The 24,677-nt window shown below is 47.7% G+C and overlaps 2 protein-coding genes across 2 annotated transcripts in view; both read right to left on the bottom strand.

Moving 5' to 3' along the window:
- Positions 1–1,326: 1,326 nt before the first annotated feature.
- On the bottom strand, positions 1,327–24,625 carry LOC134162052 (solute carrier family 23 member 1-like). The gene is made up of 12 exons (XM_062615498.1): positions 24,544–24,625; positions 20,836–20,985; positions 19,420–19,577; positions 15,988–16,147; positions 14,545–14,726; positions 11,241–11,361; positions 10,765–10,921; positions 10,318–10,571; positions 6,789–6,953; positions 6,338–6,446; positions 5,214–5,309; positions 1,327–4,030 (listed from the first exon to the last, which is right to left on the bottom strand). The coding sequence occupies exons 1-12, from the start codon at positions 24,595–24,597 to the stop codon at positions 3,762–3,764; spliced, it is 1,875 nt and encodes a 624-aa protein (XP_062471482.1). The 5' UTR covers positions 24,598–24,625; the 3' UTR covers positions 1,327–3,761.
- Positions 24,598–24,677, bottom strand: part of CNOT4 (CCR4-NOT transcription complex subunit 4) — a 108,199-nt gene continuing 108,119 nt past the window's right edge. Inside the window, exon 12 of the mRNA XM_062615497.1 lies at positions 24,598–24,623. Within this exon, the coding sequence (XP_062471481.1) occupies positions 24,613–24,623 (11 nt within the window). The 3' untranslated portion in view covers positions 24,598–24,612. The remainder of the gene's footprint in view (positions 24,624–24,677) is intronic.

Below are 24,677 nucleotides of genomic sequence, written 5' to 3'. Positions count from 1 at the left end.
CTGGCCTGAACAGTAATGCGAAACAACAGGTGTATTCAGGTAATGTGAAAATAATAACTCCTCCAAAAGGTAGCAGGCTTTGTGGAGATGTTCCAACATTAAGGAGAAGATGAAGAACTTACTACTTTGGTCCCTCTATAGTTTACAAGAGTGCAGGCCTGTACGTCCTCTCCTGCAGAGCCAACACTACACAGACAATAGCTGTTCTGCCCTGGTGTGCAGGAGGGCTGCTCTGCCTTGGCAGGGAAGCAGCCTTAATTCCTTAGCATGTTATTGCTGCGTGCAGCACAGCAGCCCCTCACTTTACAGCACACTGAGCACAACATAGAATGGTTAAAATTGGAAGGGACCTTAAGGATCATCTATTTCTAACCTCTCTGCCACAGGCAGGGACACCTTCCACTAGACCAGATTGCTGAAAGTCCCACCCAGCCTGGTCTTGACCACTGCCAGGGATGGGGCATTCACAACACAGGGCAGTCCTACTGCCCAGGTCCCATCTTTTTTATGAGAAAGCTGTGAAAATGAGCCTCTGATTAGCTGTTCTAGAGCCAGTGCACCTTGGTATGAACAAATACCCATCACCAGGTCTCCTCAGCCAGAACAGCGGGAGCATGTGCTGCGGCTCCCCAGTTGGCCGTCTGACTCTGCACAGCTGCAAGCAGGGTGACCCCACTCCTGGCTGGAATCAGGAAGTCTTGCTGCGCTTAGGATTCAACAGTAGCCCAAAGGGTAGTACAGTCAACAGATAGCTGGCTGTTCTCAAAGCAATCCAGAACAGCACTCAAGTGTTCACTTTCACACTTGAGGATACCCTGGTTTTCATTTATTTTCATTAAGTAGCAAACAAACAGAAGCTGTGTCGTTGCAGTGCAAAGCCAAAGCTGTTTCCAAACCTCAAGTGGCCACATGCAGCTGGGAGGAGTGGTGGCTCTGCAGCCTAACCACTGCCTACTTCATTTTAACATTTGGAAATGTCCTCCTAAGGCAAATAAAAGGATATTTTATATATTTACAACAAACACACCAAAGGGAGGATTTTAAAGGACATTTAGAAGCCTGAGCTTGAAATAGGGACATAAACAGCTTCTGAAAAACTGCCTTCTAAGCCTTAACAACAGCAGATATGGCTGTCCCAGACCAGCATGCATACCCACCCACTCACACAGAGCTGTCTGTACCTCTTGGGCTGTAGGATGTGCTAGGGTAACCCCCTCCATTGGGAATTGGGGTTTCTCATCCCAGGAGCTGTGAAGTTGCACCCAGCTCTACTCTAGGGAGCTTGCAAGTCAAATATAAGATGGAGACACACAGACAATGTTCTCCACCCTTGGCGTGGGGAACTAGAAGCCAAATGAAGACTTACATTTGCAGGAAAACCTGGGGCAATAGTTTGGGTTTTTTTGAACAGAGCTAAAGCAAATACAAACCTCTGGCACTTGCCAGAATCCTAACATGTCTTAATGAGGAGAAGTAAAAAGATATGGCTGCAGCCTCCACAGAGCTGACACAGAGCCAGTAATTACCAAGGGTTCCCCATCTGTGCTTCCCACCTCGCTTTTTCCATGTGGGGATCCCAACTGCAGCACTGAAGGAAAAGGTCTCACTTGGCAGATGGAGCACCTGAAGGCTATAGAGTACAGCAGGTTTTGGCCCTGCTGGTGTGGCTTGTGTACCTTGGTCATTAGCTGTGGATTCTGTTCCAGTCAAAACTACTCCTCCAGTGTGTGGCAGGTCTGGCCAGCAGCAGCCTGGCAGGTTCAGTACAGGACACGGGAACAGGCTGAGGTAGAGTAACAACTTGCTTTCACACGTGCTGCAGCACAAGTAAATTTGTGAGTGATGATGAGTAACACCATGGGTTTCTTTGCTAGATCTCTGGGAGAACAGGCTGGCTCTAAATAAGCCTAGAGATGTAATCTAGGTTGTGGAAGATGCAGATGCCAGAGTTGAGATGCCTGGGACTAGTCATCTCTGTAAAATCTCTGATGATGGGGAGGGATCAGATTATACTTGTGCAAATTATTTTTTCTCCCAAAGGCATAACAACCACAATCTTCAACAGAGGCACTGCAATCTGCCCATAACAGCAAACTATTTGTACCACAATCTTTCCTCCTTTTGGATCCCAGTGCTCATACAGTTGATCTATTCAGACTTCATTCACTCCCAAAGGAAAAAAAAAAACAATATATCCCTTACTGGCAAAATAAGCCACATACTGCTACAGCTGCAGGATGGGACTGAAGAACAGGACTGTAATAAGCATAAGGAACTAAAACTTTACAATTAAACTACCCAGGTTTTGTTCAGTCTTGACCCAAGAGGGCAAAGTGGACATCATATCATGGCCTTCAGCTGTCGAGTGGGGGGTACAGAGAAGATGGGGTCAGACTTTCCTCAGAGAAGAACAGTCATAGGACAAGAGACAACAGACTCAAGGTGAAGCATTAGAAATTCCAGGTAGACATGAGGGAAAATGCTTTTCACCACAGGGGTGGTCAGACACTGGAACAGGCTGCCCCTGAGAGGCTATGGCTCTCCACCCGTAACTCAACTGGACACAGTCCTCTGCAACCTGGTCTAACAGGACCAGCTCTGGGCAGGGGCTGGCCCAGATGACCTCCAAAGGTCCCTTATACACTGATTCTTAGAATGCTATCAGCCACTCACTATGGTGATCACCCTGAGAAATACCATTACACTGTACATTTCATTTATTTTCAATAAAAACCCAACTAAGTCATAAATCTCAGTACTGGAAACACAAGCTCATACTACAACAATGTTATTACACACCACCAGCAGCCAGCACTGCATGCAACTGCATTGGACATGGCCATATAGGTTAAGGCTGTTTCTGCTGACAGTGGACAGGAATAAGAATCTGCAAACTGTTTTCCAGAGAAGTGGTTGTAACTGCAGAATCACCAGACCAAACAAGTACAGTGGAGGGGACACAGGACATAGCAGTAACAGGGATGCATCTCACTGTGAGCAGAAGAATTGTCGCCTTCATCTTTGTAGGGTTTGGTGCTCTGGGGAAGCTGGCTTCCCTGAGACTGCTCAGGGATTCATTGCAGTGAAGCTGGGTTTTTGTTAGGTCAAGAACAGAAGGTCTCTAGATTCCCTCTGCAGTCTAAGATAGGAGAGGCACGTTCAGAAGACAGTCAAGCCCATTAACCTTAGACGCCTCTGTTGCAACCACATTCATTTGACTGACTTTAAATTATGGGAATATGGAATAAGAACAATCATGACCTAAAGGTGCCCACTCCTTCCCCCTGGCCGGATGAGTGTGAAACACAAGCTGAGAGGTGGGCATTGCAATTACAGATCTTTAAGGTGGTGGGGATTAGCCTCAGCCCTAGGGATGCCTGAGAGTGGTACAGGGCCCGCATCAGGGATATCTTCTGTGGTTCCTTGGGCAGCCAGGACAGAGGACAGGAACAGCTCTGCTTCAGCTAAACAGCTGCTCCTTGGGGTCCCCAAGGTTTGGTACAAGGAAGGAAATTGAACATCTTTTCCAAGCATTTCTTGGCCTTTGGTGTTCCCTGAAGAAGGAATATGTTCTTCCTAGAGGTGGGCAGGCAGGAGCAGAGAGGAGAAAAATTACTCCCTCGAGGTGCAGGGGGCACAGCTGGGAAGAGAAAGGCATTATCATTCTCCTGCTCCAGCCTCTGACAGCTGCCAGCTCATGTTCAAATGTTGTGGGCTGCAGACATCCTTTTCAGACCTCAGCTTCCGAGATAGGAAGGTGCTTATATCCTTGTATCAGCACCTATCTCAGAGTCTCTTTCTGAGCTTGCTCTAACACTGCTTTCCTGTTTGGCAGCTTTCAGTTCATCCATTCTCTTGCCACCGGATAGCCCTTTGGGGCAAGCAGGGAGATACCGAAACCAAGAGACAGCACAGTATTTGGTGCCTATGCCAAATGGAAGATCATACACCTTGGAAATGAGCTGAGAGATGTCTGCCTCTCCCATGTGGCTGTGCTTCCATGCCAGGAGCCCTCGCTCCTCCTGTGTTCCTGCAACAGCAAAACCGAGAATACTGTGTTTAAAACATCAGGTGTTTGAGCACAGGACTACCTTGAGTGCCTCACACCCACTTCCGAAAGCCCGGCAGACCCAGCACGACATACAGGTCCCTTGCACTTATAACCTTCTAGCTCCAAATCTCTTTACAAAACTCACTAACCAGCTTCTAGACAATACCCATCTTCCTTCAATGGCTTTCAGTCTTAAGCAGTCTTCTCCATTGCTTGCCCTGGGAATCAGGTATACCTAGACAGGTTTTCACAAGCCACCTGAGATCCAAGAACTGTTCAAAGGGGGATTCATACAGTGCTAGGAAAGCAAAGCTGAATGGTAACTGCCCAGATACTGCAGAATAGAGGAATAAGGTTTAGCTGGCAATTAGTAGTCTGTCATAGGTGTTTACCCCAGCCAAGGAATTGCAAGTGCCTGTAGCTGTTGCAACAGCTGAGTCCCTCTTGGGTAAAGGGAGTGAGCACACCTGTAAATCCTGCCTGGAGGAGCTGAAGATCAAGAGCTACAAGAAAAGTAATGAGACAGAAGGAGATTCACTTTCCAAGGAGCCTGAGACAGTAGAAGCAGTTGGTTAACACGGAGTGTCCTTCCTGCTCTTTTTCTGTAGCAGAAAAGACGGCTTCCTCTCCTGTTCTTAAGCCATCCCTCCTCAGGCTCAATGAAAATCAAAGGCTCTTTCCTGGCTGTGTGGACTAGCTGCAGGTGCTACATCCTATCTTTGGTCACCAGACTTTCCTACTGCTTTCCACTGCTGTAGCCCCAGTTCAAGCCTCAGTTTTAGCAGCAAACATAAGGAGGCACACGTTTGGGCTTTCCACTTCTTCTGGTTGCCTTTCTCTCTCCTTTCAACCAGCAAAATGGCCCTAGGCTGGTATTTTCCCTAAAAGACATTTTTCCCAAATAAATCTTTCTCTCAGACTAGGTTGTTCCCGAAAAAATGAGTTAGTTTTTTTATAATCTGCTGGTTTCCATCCGGATACCATGTCAGTGATGTCTGCTGTTTCTCACCCCTCTCTGGGAGGAGTTCAGTCACATGGTGTTTCATGGCTGGTAGCACAACTCCTGCCCATAGAGCAGTAGTCATGAAGACAAAAATATGCTAGGAAACAAACCTTAGGGCAGGCACAAACTAGTAGCTTAGCTCATTTCAGCAAATCCTACCTGGAATGGTGTTGTCAAGGATAAACCCCAGGAGTCCACCTACAAACATGCCAGTGGTGAGAAGCACCTGGATCACCTGGTCCAGCTGGATGATTCCTAGCAAAAAAACAAAGCTTTGGTGCAGAGACGCATGTTTGACCAGCAACATACCCAGTGCCAAGAGGCTGCAAGCTGCATGCTTGTTTAGACAAGACTTGCAAATCCCAAAGCAGAGCTTAAGATTTGGCAATGCAAGAGAGATTGATCTCACTGCCAGTTCCAAACCTACAGTTTTCTTCTGTGTAATTATCCACTGACCCAGCTGCCAGTGGGCAGGAGGTAACTCATGAACATACTAAGAGCCTACTAACAGTGTAGACCACACCACTGGCCCAGAAAAAGCTGCCTTCTGCTCCAAACTCACTCTGCACCTCCACAACATAACACCAAGCAGTTTCCTACAAAAGCACAAGCTTCAGTTCCCATTAAAACACAGGTATATTTAGCATGTGATTTCACCGCGAATTAACCAGGTGTAATGTTTCTCTGTGAGGGCTAACAGACATGAGCAAAGCCCAGTGGCACTGTTAGACCACCTACACAGTGAGTGATTTGTGAGCCCAACTCCTTCAACAGCCCACCGAGCATGCCAGATATACCTTAACAGAGGACACTGCAGCCTTTATGATGAACACATTAGTCACACAAGACACGATGAAGGGGTAAGTGTTGGAGCACTGGAAATTTCAATAAAGTGATCTTGATGGAATTTGGGCATTTTTGAAATACAAAGTGCTATTGTGTATGAGCCCATAAGGAAGCCTCATTCATTAAGATGCTGATCAAAATTCAGCCCTGGAGTATTCTCTTGCTCCATCCTGGGAACGTGTCCCAGGGAAGCACTCTGCAGTTCTTAGCACAACAGGAATCTGGTGAGGTGCAGTCACTGATCGAGACCAGAGATTTCTGCACCAGAGCTGTGCATCAGAGCAAAGGACAAGAGCAGCACTCCCAGAAAGAAACAGGCAACAGTCAAAGCATGTTTCAGGGGGTTATCAGGAAAAAGTGCATTTTATAAGATTTCTATGGATCAGCCTTTGCTTCAGTTTTATGCTACAGGAAATGCTTCTGATGTTGCTTCTTACCTGTTTCCAGCAGCATGCTATTTTTGTTTGCCCAGTTGGGAACTGTGAGGCCAGCAAATACAGAAAATCCAAAGATAAAGATGTTTCTCGAGGAGTTCATATCAGTGTACTGCATAGAGAAATTGTATACATTACATTTGGAGTTACCCAAGCCTATGGATTACTGTCATGTTCATGAGACATGCTTGGATGTAAACACTGCCTGCAGGAGCAGACACGGGCAGCAGCCCTGTTGCTGCTGGGGTGTTGGTGATCCTGCTCCTGTCAGTGCCAGCAAACCCTGATCTGACCAGGGAACCCTCTGTGATTTAGCCCGTCTGGGAACATCCCCTCATCTTCTCCCAAGGAACTGCCAATGCAAATGTTTGCATCTGACTCAGCCTGGTAATAACCTGACTTGAAACAGAAGTCCCCTTCCCTAGGGAAGCAATGGCACTTGCACAGCCATTACCTGCAAATTGGAAATCCCCACTGCCGTGATAACTCCAAACATCACAAGGAACATGCCTCCGATCACGGGGGTGGGTATGCTGGCAAGCATTGCCCCGACTTTCCCGGAGATACCGCTGAGGAGCATGGTGCAGGCACCGGCAATGATCACCATTCGACTCCCTACCTGGGGCAAGAGGAAGAGCAAAGGCAGTCACACGCTGACCGGCACAAAGAGGTGAGGGATGGCAGGCTCCAGCTCCAGCCTGCCGGGCAGGGGTTACACCTCTGGATGAAGCACTCAATGGCACATTTGGTCACAGGTTCAGATGCAGCCACCGGTGACCTGGGGTTTTCACACGGCGTGGGAAGCATCTGTATTTGTGCACTATTAAATGTGCATCATGAAAGGCACTCTGAGAGCAGTCATGGATCCACACCTATTTACATGGTTTTATCCTCGTTCCTACTGTTGTCATGACTTTAACGGTTTGCTCTTAAACAAAAAGAGTATTATTACATTAAAAGCACACTAATCCCCACACACAGCTTTGCTCTCACTGAAGCCTAGAAATGTCTTGGCATACCCACAGCGCTGCAACCACTCAGTCAATCCACTGGATAATCCTTCCACCAGTGTTTGGGTTGCTACCTAAAAATGGTTTTCAATGAGGTGTCCCACACCGATCCTCGTAGACCAAGATTTGGGAGACCAGAGCTGGCTGGCTGCTCCAGTGCCAAACTGTGGGATCTGATATATCCATTCCATGGTCAACAAATGGCTAATCAGAAATGGGGAAGTATCTTGGTCTGTCCCTATCTCTCCTCACCCATTGCTTCAGTAAAACCATTTTTACCCTCATTTTTTCCCCCTAGAAAGAGCCAGGGTGGCCTTTTCTGGGTTGGGCACTACAACAAAGACGGCATGAAGCACCAAGCCATGCCTTTCATCCAGATCTGTCAGACCATGCAAATAGGGAAAAAAAAAAAAAAAAGTATCATCTGCCAAACAAAGGGATGAAAGAGACATTTACATCCTATGGAAACTAAAAAGAAAAGCAGCAGTCTATGAGACTTTCAAGTTGAGATATGCCTTGCCACACCAAAACTTGGACAGCTTAAAGAATCATGCTAAGATTTACAACATTTGTGTCTTAGGCAGGGAACTCTGTAATCCTCTGCAAACATTTTATAATTCAATTAAATATTTTAATCCATCCCTTTAAATACCTGAAGAACGTCATATTTACAGGCAGGGCTTTTTGTGAATGCTTTAAACAAAAAACATTCTTAGTAACTAATTCTGTTTCTTTTTAAGTATTTCTTAAACATGTCCTTTTAAAATATTTTAAGTATTACTTGATTGTGAAAGATAAATGAAAAAGATTTGGTAGGGAGCTTCAAAATAAAATCATTCACTGCCTTCAGGTGGGCTTTCTATATTCCTTGGTTTAAAACCTTGGTACACCATTACCATCAAAACTGTAATTTAATATAAGCCAACAGATCTATTTGTTCCAAGATTAGAATGAAGCTTCAGATTCTTAATTTGCCAAAATGTCAAATTACCCAGTATATGGAATTGGCCTTGAAGGCAAATTACGTAATCCACTGATACCACAAGTGTGAGCATATGCTGCTAAAGCCTCTAGCTTAGAGTTTGTTTCAATTATGTCAGGAAAACATGAAAATAATTTCTCTTTCTTAAGACTGAAGAAACTGCAGAGTTCCCTGCTATCTACATGGTGACTGTGAGGTCTTTACCTCTCCTTAAAATCCCCTTTTTCTGGGAAATCCTCTTTTTACTGGCATGCTGGGCTTGATCAAGCAGCTTAAATATAGGTGCTTGGTGCCATTTAAGTTGCTGCATCTTGGCAGCTTCCAGCAGCTTCTCCTTGCCTTATCTGACAGATCCTGTGGATATCTGAAACCTCCAAAGATTTTTCAGTTGGAGCTGGACACCTCTGTTAAACAGGGGAAACAAGGCCCTTATGTTTCCATTTGTTATGGAAAAATGTGTTTCCTGTGTTTTTTTTAATAAAATTTGCATTATGGTCTCAGCACCCCCACCAGTTCCAGCCAGAGTCTTTACACTGATTTAGGGTTGACTGAAACGAGACTATTTTCTGCTCTGTTTACCCACTGCACACAACACTGTGTGAACACAGTGAACAGAAGTGGAATCTAAGGGAAACATCTCTCCTAAATCAGCAAGGATGGCATGTCCACCTGGAGGACTTGAAGTACATGGGAGAACATGTCCTATGATCTGGTAATTATGATTCTGGGCACTTCTGCACTGTGCTACATCCCATATGCACAATGTATGCAGCAAACTATATGTTACAGAATCACAGAATCAGAATGGTTTTGGCTGGAAAGGACCTTAAAGCTCATCTAGTTCCAACCTCCCCTGCCATGAGCAGGGACACCTCACCCTAGACCATGTCACCCAAGGCTCTGTCCAACCTGGCCTTGAACACTGCCAGGGATGGAGCATTCACTACTTTGTTAGGAGCCTGTTCCAGTGCCTCACCACCCTCACAGTGAAGAACTTCTTCCTTATATCTAACCTGAACTTCCGCTGTTTAAGTTTAAACCTGTTACATCCCTTGGCCTATCACTACAGTCCCTTATGAAAGAAAGAATGGGCTCAGGTATATTGTCAGTATCCTCAGATTTCACAGGGACAAGATACATGTGGTGACAGGCTAAACTGGACTCCAAGCAGACATCCAGACGGCCCTTTTTGCTGGAAGTAGCCATCTTGGTCAAACACATTTCATGCTGAAAAATGGTTATTGTGAGTGAGGTTTATAAAATCCAGTGAAATCAGCAATGTTACAGAGTGGGAGCCATAAATCAAATTCTGCATTTATTTACTGACTCACAGCTCTGCTGACATGACATTGTTTATTTGACAATGGTTTAAAAATGGTCTCCAGTTGGCTGCTGGATGTACCCATCCCCTGGCTGCAAAGCTTAGTGAAAATCTATGATCTGATTGTCAAGCTTATCTCTTGAAATTTCTTTCCCTTATAAAAGCAGTAAGGTATTCAAGGGATTCACAAAACTTTATGGAAAGGTAAAAACATAACCCTTTGACATCACATTTTACAATCCCAAAGAAATAGTCTACCTTTCACATGATTGCCATCCTTGTGTTATAAAAACAGGAATTTGAAGTTTTAATAAAGCTTTCTTTTTCCCTTCCCTTCCCATTTCCCTTCCCCTTTCCTTTTCTCTCATTTTCAGGTTAGCACAAGCTCTCTTAGTCTCAGCTAAGCCATGTGCCATGAATAACAGCAGTGTGCACTCATCCCAGGCACAGACAACAAGCAGAGAAAAAGCAGGGCTGGCCACCTCTGTTAGGTGCTTCACAGTGCTGCTGAGCTGGTCACCAATGTGCCAAGGCACATCCTCCAGCATGCCTTGCAGAAGGTGGGGTAAGATCACACCCCAGGTCCAGCACATACCCATGTGCACCACCCCTTTGTACAGACACTCCTGGGGTAAACCTCCAGGAGCCACCCCGCTGTGGTGAGGCTCACCTTGGTGATGCCCAGGGCCCCCACGTTCTCGCTGTATGAGGTGGTGCCGTTCCCCGTCCCCCAGGCACCAGCCAGGAGGCAGCCGATGCCTTCTACCCCGATGCCACGGCTGATGGCGTGCTTTGGTGGTGGCGGGGCCCCGGCCAGGCGAGCACAGGCATAGTAATCTCCCACAGACTCCAGCATGGAGGAAATCACCCCAGCTAAGATGCCAAATATTCCAGCCAGGCTGACTGTTGGCATTCCCCACTGGCCTGCAAGTAAAGAGCTCGGTTCAGGTTGGTTTGTCCTGAAATCTATTGCAGGGGGTTAGGGGAGAACAGCAGGGATGCTTGTGGGTGTTTGCCTGCTTTTTGGCATTTACTCTCCCCCTGCTAGCCATAAGCGGAGGTGAAAGCCGGAGCAGGGAGCAGCGTGGCAGGATGAGGAAAGGCGGAACAGTGGTACCTGGGTAAGGCAGCCGAAACCAGGGAGCCTGGGATAAAACATCCCCACGAATGTCCGTCCGGGCCAGGTGGCCATAGGCAGTGGGGTCTGCAGGGAGGACGTCGGTCACCGTCAGCACGTAGCAGAGCAGCCAGCTCAGGGACAGCCCCATCAGCACCTGCCCATCACATGCAGCAGTGGGGTCTGGTTAGGGTATGGCCGCATCTCTAGCATGGTCGAGGTGGAAAAGGTGCCTCCCCACCCAATCCTGTCCCCTGCACATGGAATGGAAGCAGAGGGATGGCAGTGGGTCCTAGTGATCTTCCCTTCTTCCCTCCCTCCCGATGGTGAGGGCCATGGGGACCTTCTTCCCCTCTGCCCCCTCACTGCATAGGGTGGGCTGGGAAGCACCAGTTTGGCTGGATGTGAGTGGAAAGAGCCAAGGCAGCTTGGAGCAGGTGAGGCCTGCTGCCACATCCCTGGGAACCCCTACGTACCGGGAAGATCTGGAAGAGGTAGACTGGGGAGAGGTGGCACTTCATGCCTCCCTGGTAAGATGGCAGTGGCACAGGGACGTCTTTCAGGTACTGAGAGAACAGAACTATGAAAGAAATAGTCCTAGAAGGAGGGTAAACCAGATCATTAACAAAGTGGGTGCCCACCTGTCCCCACAATAACTGAAGACCCGTTACCCAAGGAAACAGGCTTCCAGAGGACCAAAGAAAACCAGGCTCTCAGCACTAGAGAGTGGCTCCCCACTTCAGCAAGCCTGAGGTGGAACAAGCTCCTCTGCATTTGCAAGTATTTCCCCCCCACACTTTGTTTCAAGACTGACACCACCACCACCACCACCCCACCCCCCCCCCCCGCTTAGTGCATCAATGAGTATGAGACAGTTGCAGGAAATTGAAGGATGCCGCTTCAGTAAAAGAAGGCCCTGAGAGATGTGCAAGGTCCAGGCAGGTTTTGTAGGAAACTTTCCCTGACCTTCTGTGCAATCCAGATGTAGTGGAAATGCAGGATGTATTGGTTTCCTGATTTCAGGTTTACCTATACTGCTATCCAGTCAAGAAGACTTGAGCTGCATGGAGTAAAAGAAAGAGGATCCGATTTTGCTGTGCAAGTTCCTGTTTTCAAAGAAAAAAAACATGGTAGGGCTGTGGGGCTGCACATGGCACCCACAGAACCCTCCCAGCCAGGCAAGAAGGGGAGGGAGAGCATGGCCCTCTGGTCTGCCCAAGTCAGGGGTTCTCATGTGTGCCCATAGCAGTACCTGGGGCTCATTCTGGTGGAATCAACCACGAGGCGCAGCTCCTCTCCCATCTCTTGTGTAGGACACATCTCCTGCGAGCAGCAGCACAGCTGGGTCTCTCATAGCAAGCCCTGTCTGCCCCCCAAGTGTCTGCCCCTCAGAAAGGGCAACCAGATGAAGCTGGAGGCTGCCACATGCAGTGAGGGGGCAGGGACTTGGGCACCTCACTTTGACTGCTGAATTGGTAAAAGACCTTGAACATTTTCCTCCTGTGTTAACCAGGCCTCTGAAGGGCTGTTCCTTTTTTTTATAACAACTCTAAATTGTATACATTGAATGAGTTAATCCAGGTAGGATTTGGTGAGAAGTCAACTGCATCAGCTGAAGTGCCCTGACAGTGCAGGGAAAACTGGTACCTTTCCATGTGTGAAAAAGTGATGAGGTATAGGTCCAATATTTATGTGCAGGCAGAATACCAGCAGTGCAAAGGAAACACAAACCTCACCTCTCTGCAGAGACACACCACAACATACAGCCAAAGGTTATCTATCAATCACAACTGAATGACTGGAGGCAGAAAGTCTGAGGAGGAACTGGTTTCCATTCATGGTTTCTAAAGCTACAGAACCCAGACAGACTGCGTCAGTGCACATTTTGTACATTTGCAGTGACAAAGGTGCTCACAGCCTTATGAATCACTGCAGAGCAGAGCCCTCGTCTATGCTGGGTAGGTGTCACTGCTTATCATTCAAGTTGCCTGGCACATTCCATTAACAAACACTATTTTCAGCTGCTTTGAATTCTACCTAACTTTACCCATTCAGGATGAAAATTTCCATGGAAAACATCAGCCTTAGGCTAAATGTTTCTGGAAAAAATATATCCCAAACCTTTTTTGAAAGAGTGATGCTCAGGAAACGGACATAGTACATAGCCTGCATTGAGAAGGTCATTTTGCCTTTAGCAGTAGCAGGGTCTGCTTATGAGCTGGAGCAGAAAATTGAGGTTTAGTAGAACTTGCTCTTTGGGCTCTATTTGAACAAAAACGTGTTCAGGTATGCTCAGTCTGTAACAATGATCACTCATCCCAGGTCCCAGGCAGTCAGCAGAGACATCTCGGGCATTAGCATTTGCAGCCCCTAAAGATTCTGAGCCTTCTGAATACGTCCAGGCCCTGCCCAGCAACGAACTGTTTATGCACCATCACAGAGAGCAAGTGAGCACACTCTACATCAGTTTCTTGAGGCAACAGTGGGTATCACCCATCACAGGGACTTTGGGATGGGGTGGGGCTGAACAGCAGTGCTGGGACCACATGGCTCATGTCTTCTACTTTCTCCATTATCGCCCTTCCTCTTTCCCTAATGACACCCATGGAGCATGGAGAAGGCAGCAAAACAGGGCACAGAGATGGCTCAGAGCATAATGATCAAGTTGGAGCTAAGGCACCTGAGTCAGGAAAGTCAGGACTAGGACTGGCACAGGTAGAAGATGGGACAGAAATGAACCAGAGAGAAAGGGTGACTTAGGTTGAGAGCAGGGACACAGGCTGGAGGCAGGGTTGGGTTGGAGGCAGGGTTTGGGATTGTACAGGGTGCTGGTGGAAGACAGCAGTTAAGTGAGAAACTGGGGGTGGAGAAGGGTGGTGGTTTTGGGGTCTGGGAGGGCAAGTTTAGGGAGAAAAGAAGGAGAGGGAAGTGGACTGGAGCAGGTCCCCAGACCAGCAAGCTGCCTTGTGGGGCTGCAGTCAAGCCTGGACTTTGAGTCTCCAAAGGCAGGTCTGAAAGTGCTAACAAACTGATGGGAGGCCATAGGGAGGGTAACAACCTACTCCTGCTGCATGTTATCCCAAGCTGAAGTCTGCATTAGGGATCTGAAGGTACCAAATCTGCATTAGGGATCTGAAGGTACCAAATCTGCAGGGGAACCATGCAGTGGGGTTTCTAGTTCTTAAATTAATTCCTGAAATACCATGGGAATTCTGCCACCAAGCACACTTGTACACTGATGCCCCAGGGCACGCACACAAATACCCTTGAGAGAGCACTCGCTGCCACAAAGCCACATGGGCAGACATTTCCAGAGCACCCTGTGGAGAAAACAATTCCTCCTCAACATGCGAAACCAATGCAAAAAGCTATTTTAACTCGAGGAATACCTAACTCTGGGTGCTCAGCTTTGTCATTTTAGGAATGCATTTTTAACTTAAATAATGGGGTGTGAAACAGTGTGCGCAAACAACCCTGACAGAGACTGCCCCCTGGAAAGCCTTGTTTCTCTACTGACCTATGAAGAAACTTTGGATTCTCACAAAAAACCAGATTTTTTAACTCATTTTTGGGGTTTGCTTTGTTGCCGAGGGCTCTAACTTCCTGCTAGTTTCCACTGCTTTCCCACCGTGCTGCCTTGCACAAGGCCACTGTATGTTAGTGCTCAGTGAATAATCCTTGAACCCAGAGGAACCCTGCTACAGACTGTGACATTTAGTTTCGTATTAGAGGTAAGTGGTTTGTGTGCACTCAGCTTTTGCATGGGGAAGTCAGACTTACATGAACGCTATGCCCCAGTGCTGCCCAGCCTCATCACCAGCCGAGTCAAAGAGAGGAAGTGCAACCAAGGTGATGGTGGGCGCGATTGTCAGGGGGCCAATGAACTTCATCAGGAATCCAATCAGGCCAGAAAATCCAACGAAGATTTGGAAGCAAGAAGCTACAATGATAGCTCCTTGCAACTGGAAGAAAAGGGAGGGAGGGAGAGAGCAGAGGTTGAAAGGAGCTCCAGCTGCCTCACACAAATCCAGTGTGAGAGCCAGGCTCAGAGGCCTCCCACTGACTACAGCAAAGCCTGGCTGAGCATCATGTGTGGGAAAGGACCCCCAAAGTACCAGCACACCAATTCCTTCTCAGCTGATGGATTTAGTCCTCTCCAGGATTCATTTTGTTCCAGGGACCCCCTTCTCTCTGCCCTCCTGGGCCAAGCAAGCAAGCATCAGCTTCCCTACACTGTTTCTCCCTGTTCCCCCAAAACACAAGGGAAAAGCTCTTGCCCTGAAAACAGGAGCAGGGCCATGATCTCCACTCATCTACCATCTGGGAAGGGCTTCTGGCACTTCAGCACACTGGTAGGACAGGTGGATCTTTACAGCCTCTGTTTTGTTCTGAGTATCAGTTTCCCTCGGGGGACACATTCATCACCCTGAACTTTCCCATGTTTGACAGTCACTGCTAAGTAGCCAGCAATTACATCCAGAAATGCTGCTTGTACATATCAGCTCCATGCAGGGGATGCAGGGGTGAGGCTGCTCCCTGCCTTCACAGATTCGGTGATAAAACCAGGCTGGGTTCTTTGTGGTGCTGAGCACTTTCCTCCCCTGCCTTCAAGCTGAAGAGGAACACAGGGGCTGGGGTAAAGGTCCTTTGGAGCTATCAATGCTTCCCAAGAGCTTTGCACAGCACCCAGTGAATGGATCAACAGAAGCAAATTTAGCCACTTAGGCTCATAAGGCAACAGACGTAGAACGAGGTAGTGAGATCCCTGACCTTCCCTTATCTCTTTTGACTACCTAAGGATACACTTCTCCTTAATATTTACAGTAAGTTCTGCATTTCTTTTCTGCCCCTTACAGTAAGTTCTGTATTTATTTTTACTATTTTCTGTGCTTAGACAGGGTCCCTTCCTTGGAAGCATCTTGCCTTCTTTGCTTCCTCAAGGCTAACCATGCTTCATGGAGAATGGATCTGGCTGGACCACTGGAGACTTTGCAGGCATCATAAATCAATCATCTGAGGCCTGTATGTCCCTCTGTTTAGCAGCAGTGAAGCACCTGCTTTTTTGCTAGGGAATAGATGCTTAGGAAGCTGCAACTGGGTGAAGGGCCAATGTGTACTGGGGATAGAGGGATCTCCAGAAGTGATGGCCCTGACATGGTCAGGCACTTTTCTGAAAGCAAACAGCCCCGATACAGAGTAGGTGACACTGAAAATGTAATGTACTTCTCGCATCCGCGTCTGCCAGACTTCAATGAACTCTGGTGAAGAGGCATTCACCAGGGTGGCATTCTGTGTCCAAGAAGGGCATTTCCACTTGGGGAGAGACAGCATGGCCAGGGTGGGGGTCAGGAATGCAAAAGTTCCTCCTTGAATAATAGGCAACCTGGAAGGAGAGCAGAGGCAAAAGATGATGAGTCAGAATGCAAGAAACCCAGCTCCATAGGGGAGAGAGAAAGCAGAATAACCTAAAAAAGCAGTCTGCCCATGGCCTCTGGCAGTATATTTTGAAATACTCTGGCAGTTCTCCATCACTGACCATGGGTGGGAATTGCTGCCCATCGCACTCAAGAGCAGTGACCTGGGGAGAAGAGCTCAGGGTTAGCGTTGGACGCGCACGTCAGTGCTGCAGTCAAACTCTCCTGCCCTCCATTAAGGAAAAAGTAGCCCTGTTGAGGTAAGATGAGACCATGGAGCTGCACAGAGTAGAACAACAACAAAAGTAAAAAGCTGGAGGAGGAGAAAACCCCAAGGAAGGAAGATGGTAAGCTCAGCATTGATCTAAGCCCAAATCTTGCTAATATCTAGCTTCTTCCCCTGTCCCCTTCAGCTGCCTCAGTTTTCTTCACAACCTGCTGAGGAACACAAGGATATGCACTGGCTACAACCACCTGAAGGCAGTAGAAAATGTGACCTGGCTTTTAGTACACTGGGTTTGAAAGCTAATTCCTCTGCCTTGTTTCCACTGACACTGCCAAGGAAACCTGCATGGATGGGTCTGAGCATGCTGGCTGGGTGAGACCTTGGCTTTCCCCACACCACGCATGCCTCCTGGCTTAGAGTAACCCTCACTCTGCAAATCCCTCAGGCTAGCAAGGAACTTGCATGTCCAGAGGCACGCAGCACTGGCTTTTACTGCAGAGCCAATGCTCCTGTGAGCTACGCCAGCCTCTTTCCATGCATGGAGAAATGGAGAAAGAGACCTAAAAGGTCTGACTGGTTCTTCAAACTCCCACAGGCATTAAGTCCCCATTGCAGTGCAAGTTGCTCTGGCTGCCCTCTAGCACGCTTGGGAAAGCCAAAGCTGCCTGAGGGTGCAGGCTGGCACAGCAGCTCTGAACCAGTCAAAGGAAACTTTTGAGGTGCTTCTGCTCCCTCTGTTTAGGAAGGAAGCAGTCCCCAAAGCAACCCCCCCTTGCACCAGAGGTCTCATGGCTCCTGCTCAGAAAGCCAGGTGAGTGCAAGGCACGGACTCCCCTGAAACAGAAGCATTTTGACCATTCTCTGAAAAGCACTGGAAAATAAGAGATGGCATAGCTGTAACAGCATCATGTCTCCATCACCTAAAGCAAATATTTATACCACTGCAATTACTCATGCCATGCACAATCGAAGCGCTGTCAAAGCATAGCCAGTAAGTGGTATTTGAATATCAGTCATCTGTGGAGTTACTTATTTGTGGCATTTGGCCAAATATGTTGCAGCCTTCAAAGGATTTTGCTTGGCAAGGCAAAAAGTCAAACAAAAGGAAACAGAGAAGGCCCAGTGCCACCACTGTTGAATTAACAATAGATTTATAGCTCCTGATGCATTGGCCCTCAAGCTATTTCACAGACAGTGCTGGCAATGGTTGTGCTCAGAGGAAACTGGGGTGCCAAAGCAAGGCAAACAGGGCACACTAAGCTTTTTCCCATGAGGTTTGCAAGAGGAAAAGATGCAGGTTTAGGGAAGGAAATGTGATGTTCTGATAACCACTACATGATGTCCAAGAATCTGCTAAGGGGGGCTCGCCATAATTGCAAGTGACATCTGTCTCCCCTCAGGAGCCTCTTGAATAGTATCTCCAGTTACTGTCTGTGACCCATCACTGCTTTTTCACGCTGTGTAACATGACTGAGCTGCAGGTTGCAGTAAGTCAGGCTTTTTCCTTGGCTATTGCTTCTGGAGGGCTGCTTCTGAACCATGCTTGGTCTTGGTGGGAACCTCCTCATCTTCATGGCCAGTTCCCATCCATTCATTCATGTGCCAACAATGTCTTTTAGCCAGAATGGTTTGTCCTGCCTGATGACCCCCATTTCTCTTCCAGACTAGTAGCAGACAGCAGCTGTACCCCTCTGAGCCACCACTTTGCCATGCTAACCAGGCCAGCCTCTGTAACACAAACAGTCTCCCCGTGCCACAATAACAGACCATCTCCTTACCTCCTATCCTCTGAATTAGTCTTTTTTTAAATGCGGGCACTGACAACTGGGCAGAGCACTCAGCTGTGGGCTCCCCAGGGCCTCAGAGAGTGGCATGGATATTTTCCAGTAAAAAGCATCTCCTCCAGCTCATTATTCACCATTTTTCTGGCTGACTTGTTGGTGACTTATGGTTGTCAACAACTACTGCGGGGTTTCAGAAAACAGAAAAGGAGGAAAAAAAAAAAAGGAGAGAAAAAAAAAGTAAAATCTGCCCACTGGCTCCTCAGGCTTGGTTTGCCTCCAGCCAAACTACAGGCTGAATCCCACCTTCCTTACAGTTGAGGCCAGCAACACGGCAATTGCATCCTCAGCACAGCAAAGGCCATTCAAGCTTATCCTATGGGAACAGCTCCTTACTACTTAATTGGATCTGCTGCTCCTCATTTAGCCACTCAGCTACAGGAGAGGATCCCTGTTACTCCTTCATCCTCAGCTAACAGCAAGCAGAGGACATCACAGCTCTCAGGTATTCACTGAGGCATTTGGGGGTGCCTGGGAGGACACCAGCCTGAATTGCACCAGGAGCCACAGCCATGGTCATGTACCCCAGCCTGACTTTAACACAACTGTGAAGAACCAGATTCTCTCTTTTTCATGGCCAGGATGTCCATCCTCCTCCACTAATCCTTTAGCAACGTAGGAGAAGGAGAGCACCCTCTGAGGAGATGTTTGCCCACAGCCACTTCTTAAGACAGACAGAGATGGGGGAAGAAACAGGAGGAATAAAAACATGTTTTGGAGCTGGCAGTTGACCAGTGATTTGATGGTAGAAGAGTTTTAACCAGTTTTCTCCCAGTTATCCTTTGCCCTACAGTTTCCTGTGGGATCTGTGATCTTGATCCCAGGCCCAGATCAGAAGGGTCCTGCCTCAGCTGGAGGATCCCTGGGGTAAGGAGCAAGCAGATACTGTTTACTGCATGTGTCAATACTTTATTTTTTACATGAGAGAATTGTATAAACCCAACAAAAGGTGCACGAAGTACCAGGAGATGTAAAAGTCAGGACAGCAAATAGCTATTAATGTACAGCAATTTCAGGATGCTTTCGTATGTGTCCTGATTGCCCAAGAGTAGAAAATGACCCTCACTCTATACCAAGCTGGTGCTGTGCATGCAGTAATTATACAGGCATTCTACAAAAACTCTGCATCTACAAGCCCTTCTGCCATGTATCCCATTTCTTGCATTTGGCCTACCTGACTCCAAAGAGGACCTGCAGCAGGGTGCAAATCCCTGAGACAAAGAAGATGGTGCTGATCAGGTGGCTCTGGGTGAGAAGGTCATGCTGGAGGCAAAGCTCTTTGGAGAGGATCAGTGGGATGGCTATGAGACCTCCCAGGGCTGTCAGGAAATGCTAGGAGCCATAGAGAAAGACTGGGTGAAAAAGGACACAGAACTGGCTGTACGTTAATACTGTGTTGTTGAGGGAAATCTAATAGTGCAAGGATTTGTGTTTGGGAGATACTAGTACTACCCATTCTCTTTTTTTGGCAACTGGAAAGCTCTGTTAGGCGCTGTTCCAAAGCACCTACAAGAACTGCAATGCACCCCCACAAACTTCTCCCTCTTTCCATGCCCAAAGAGCTTTTGCAGTGCTCTGGACTCCACAGACTACTGTCAGGCACAACCAGTTTACCCACAGCACCTGCAGACAAAGCTGTCTGCGGCTCTCTTACAGGAAGGTAGGGACATCCCAAGGTAGAGGGAGATCAGGCAAAGTGAATGCAATGTTTCAGCCCATCTCATTTGCACCACAAAGGATGACATAAGAAGTTGGCAAATTGGGCCTACCAATTCTTTGCTTTTCTCACCCAGTGCAGTTATGGATAACCATGAAAAATGAATGCCAAAAAATGGAAAAATCAGGCATTGCGTTTTTCAGAAATCACAGACATATTTCTACAATGATCTTCAGTTAATTACTAGAAATTATGTTTCAAATTTTTGCTTTAAATATTAACCTTAGTTATCAGTTCTTACAGGAGCACGGGACTGCAGTGGAAGTGGTGGCGCTCAGAAACTCACTGTGTTCATTAGAGGCATGCTTTATTAAAATTACGATGCAGATGTGTTCAGAAAACTTGGTTTAATACACTCTAAATCTGAGGTGATCATTTAGGAAATCAAAGTACAAAATGTCCACCAAGCTCCAAGTGATAACCTTAATCATTCTGAGGTCTCTCTTCCCTGAGGCTCTGTACCCAGCATTGCATTGGTGGCATTGGGTCATTCAACTTACCTGGGCACCAGCACCAGCCAAAGCAGTGTGGCCCTTCTGTGCAGTTTATATTGCCATGGGAAGTTTATATTACAGCACTTACACATCCTCAGCTGAGGTATCTGACCTGTTCTTATTCACTATTTGGCCCTAACTGTGGGACCCTGCCTTCCCACTTGCACTTCAAGAGGTGCAGTGTAGCTGAGGGCACAAGGTTAACAGTCTGCTGAGGAGGTGGTAGAAGGGACTTGAGCTCACAAGATCCAGCCTCAAAGCTCCAGCCATGCCCAGTGATGGTAAAGCACCTCCAAATTCAGGTTTCACCCTCATTAACCAGCTGAAGAGCCATTAAACTCTCACCCAGTCCCAGCCTCCCCCTGCTCCCCCATCACACCTGAATGCCCAGCAGGATGCACAGGTACCAGGGGGGCATGTCCATGACAGTGTAGGCAAGCTTGATACCACCGTGGCCCATGTCCCTGCCTTCCTCTGGGCCCTGGGCAGCACGATCCAGTGAGGAGCAGTAGTGTTTCCCATCTTCACCCTGGACAATAGGAGAGACCCTTCATTAGCCACGGTCTGTCCTTGCAGGCACCCAGCAGCCACCTCTCTTGTGACCATGCTCCATGTCTTGCAGGAATATCTCACATGTAGCTTTCAACAATGCCAGGATAAAAAGGAAGAGCAAAGGGGAAAATTAAAAGAGAGGTACAAACACCTATGGAAAATTTTTATATGCACATGTCTGTCCAGACCAGAAGAAACATTAGAGGGTGTCTCAGCCTCGGAGGGACAACTGGAGAAAGTGTGCTGGAATCATTAACATCTAGCTAAGGGTGGAGAAAATGCAATCAGAAGCAAGGAAGAGTGTGGAATGGGTTAATCAGTGAAAGCTGAACTCTCCCGTAGGTCCTGTCCATCCTGGCTGTCCCACCCAAACAGTGCTTTTGATAAAATATGGTAAAGCAACTTGGTCACCGCTAATACAGAGTAGAAGCATTTTTACATTTAATTTCTTCTTAAGTCTTCTCTTTCCAACCTCCTTACACTCACCCTTACAAATGTTCTGCCTTGATGAACGCAACTGCCCTTTGTCTTACTAGGAAACCTCAACCCTCCAGAGGAACCCGGTAAAACACAGGGACACCAGTGGATGAGGAGTCCCGGTGCCCAGTTCAAAGGAGCTGGCTCAAAGCAAGGCTACTGGGGTGCTGCCCCAGCTCAACCACATGCTGCGGGGAATGGCACCCAGCAGGATGCCCCAGGGCAGGAGCAGCATCGGGGACCAGGAAGCAGCATGGGGACCTGGAGCCTCAGGGAAGTGGCAGGGTCTGAAACAGCTCCCCAGGAAGACTTGAATCTCCTCCCAGAAGCCCCAGGGCTCCCCAGAGAGCTGCACGCCCTGTACAGTTTATTTATACAAAGACATGTTTTGCCAAGGAAAACAAAATACTGCTTTGCTTCACTTGCCACAGCTTTTAAGCTATGTAAATGCCCCTGGTTGTCCACTCCTCCTCCCAACCCACCCTGACCCCTGTGCATACACATGCACACACACACGTTGCCTGTGCACATGGACACCCCATGTGCACACACACAGACATGCACATCCCTGCACACATGCACGTAATGGAAGGAGGCTGCCTGGGAAGCCACAATGTTTTGAGCCAAATGCAAAAGCTAATTCAGATCCCAAGCCATTTGTTTCACCGACCCTTCTCCAGCCAGAGAGTCCTTGGTGCCCTGGCAGCAGAGGGTTTTTCTGGGCTAGGATGCCCTGCTCAGTCAGGGACAGAAATCTGTCGTCAAGAGAAGCTCAACCAGTTTGTCAGCACCAGACTTCTGGGTTTTTTTATCATCCAAGTCCTGCTGGAAGCTGAAGACACTGAAATGCTCAGCAAAGCAAGCTAGCTGCAGTAGTGCTCATGGCCTGCCTACCAGTAGGGGCAAACAGCTAACGATGAGGTCAGGGAATAGGGATGTAAAATTAATGTTACATTCAGTCATAAATATTGCAGGTGGGGCAGATTAATCCTGAAGGACTTCATCGTTTGCCTGAATCCTCCAGGTTTCCATTCTCATAGCTGAGTCTCCAAAGTCCCATTTTAGACCAGGCTGTTGAAATAACGCTATGTAATACCTTTTATTTATTTATATTACCTTTGTATATATCCAGCCTAGGTAGGCTGGAAGCATTATAGGTACTTCAAAATAGATAGGTGACGGCAGAGTTAATTCAAACTGAACTCAGGCATGAACTTCGAGAGCAAGAGGCATCCCTGAATAACTCCCTGTGGAGGCATTTTCACTTCAAAACAGGAGAGCCTGATTAACAAATGTACAGCCAGGTACTTCAGGCTGCCCATGCACAGAGTCATCTGAGGACAGCTACTCCTGAATAACACCACGGGTAGACGAATCCTAAGCTAGGCAGACAGCAGTAAGCTCCTTTCCTTGCACTGCAACTTTTCCCATGTTAACTAGGAGGCATATTCGAGCCAGGCAGAGCCTGTGCCAGTAGTAGCCCCACATGATCACCACATGAAGGCCTGAATCACCCCAGGAGCTGGAAGGCAGAGAGTGAGCAGGGTTCAGTGGGAGAAGGATGGAGTGGAGATGACAGGATGAGACAGGACTGGAGGCAACGGGCTCAAAATGAAACACAGGAGGTCCCATCTTAACATGAGGAAATATTTTTTCACTGTGAGGGTGACCAAGTACTGCATAGGCTGCCCAGAGAGGTTGTGGATTCTTTATCTTTACAGATATTTAACTGTCTAGACACAGTCCTGGGCAACTGGCTCTAGATAACCCTGCTTGAGCAAAGGGGTTGAAAGAGCTGACCTCCAGAGATCCCTTCCAACTTCAGCCAGTCTGTGATGCTGAGATGCTGGAGAAGGACAAGGCAGGAGCAGTCTGGAGCAGAGAAAAGGAAATGCTGCTGGTGGTTTTCAGCCCAGATGCTCCCAGCAACCCAGGAGACCAGGACACCTCCACGTATCTCAGGCTCAAGTCATAGCATAAGGACCCTCAACAGCATCTTAAATAAGCACATTGGGAAGGTAGTCAGATACTGAACTGCTTGAACCACAGGTAAAAGACCTCTGTCTTCTACCTTCTCTGGGGTGACTCAAACCAGAGGAGGTCACGATCCTTATCTGTGTTATGTCAGAACAGGTAGAAACAGAAACCCTGTTATCAATACCAAAAGAAGACCTTATACTTTCCCTGAGCACCTCCCGGAGGCTCTGCCCAGAGCTGGCAGAGCACTCCCACCTCCACTGCTACAGCAAGCTCACCAAGAGCTAGCCAAGAAATGGGGCACTTTGCACTCCATTAAATGCCTCCTCCAAGGTCCTCCAAGATGGGTGCTCTGTACCAAGGTAGGAAGATGGTTGCAGGACCTCACTCCTTCACACCTGCTGTCAGAACATAGGCAGCTCTTTTAGATTCTAATGGAGATAGCCCCTGCTGTGGGATAGGAAGGGGGCTGCTGTGCCTCAGGCCCTTGCCCTATGGCTGTAACAGCCTGCAGCATTTCCAGGGCACTGCTTGCCCCTGAACTGACACATCATTTACAGCTTTTACTACCCTGCTATAACTCTACAGCATGCTTTCTCCCAGTGACTCACAAATCCCTTTTTCACCCATCTCTCTGACAATTCATCCCATTAGAAATAGGCAGAAGACACACAGAAAATAAACATTCTTCACTAGGCTAAATTTCTATTGCAATTTTACTAATTATTATGCAAAGTGCTCTACCCAGGGACACAGCCACAAGGTGCCACAAGCCCGCTTGCTTTTCAGTACAGATACAAGTGTGCTGCCATTCATCTATGATACCATTTTAGAAATAATGGAGAAAAAAAAAGCTTAAAAAGCACTATAGAGCAGGCAGTATGCTGAGTCCACAGCAGCAGGCTGTAGTGTGGAAATCATTCCTTAGATTCCTGTTGATAAAGGAGCAGAGACAGACGTTTACAACACACCAGCATCTCTGCAGCCAGTCAGAAAAGCCCCTGGCTTTCCCTTTCTCCTCCTTTTTCAGGTCTCATACCTGTTAATGCAAGAATTACCCGTCAGAGATAAGCAGACTCACCATGAAGCTGGGGTTATCTAGCCCGTTGAGCTCTTTGTCTGAGGAGGGGGTCATGCCTTCCACTTGCCTTCACCAACTGCCTTGAAAAAGAAAGGCTAGTAAGAAGAGGAAAGCCTCCTAAATTGCCACTTCTC

This window comes from Pezoporus occidentalis, unplaced genomic scaffold (genome assembly GCF_034315485.1).
Source record: "Pezoporus occidentalis ecotype Australia unplaced genomic scaffold, CSIRO_AGI_Poc_V1 ctg182, whole genome shotgun sequence".
Classification (NCBI taxonomy): domain Eukaryota; kingdom Metazoa; phylum Chordata; class Aves; order Psittaciformes; family Psittacidae; genus Pezoporus; species Pezoporus occidentalis.
Note: the sequence above shows the minus strand (reverse complement) of the source record. Positions and strands in the feature narration are given on the sequence as shown.

Excerpts from the sequence above, each read along its gene's own strand:
- LOC134162052 (XM_062615498.1), bottom strand. The coding sequence starts at position 24,597 with ATGACCCCCTCCTCAGACAAAGAGCTCAACGGGCTAGATAACCCCAGC. Across the intron at positions 19,578-20,835 it reads GCATCCTGCTGGGCATTCAG|CATTTCCTGACAGCCCTGGG; the intron begins GTGTGATGGGGG and ends TATGGCTCCTAG. Across the intron at positions 5,310-6,337 it reads TAGCATGCTGCTGGAAACAG|GAATCATCCAGCTGGACCAG; the intron begins GTAAGAAGCAAC and ends TTTTTTTGCTAG.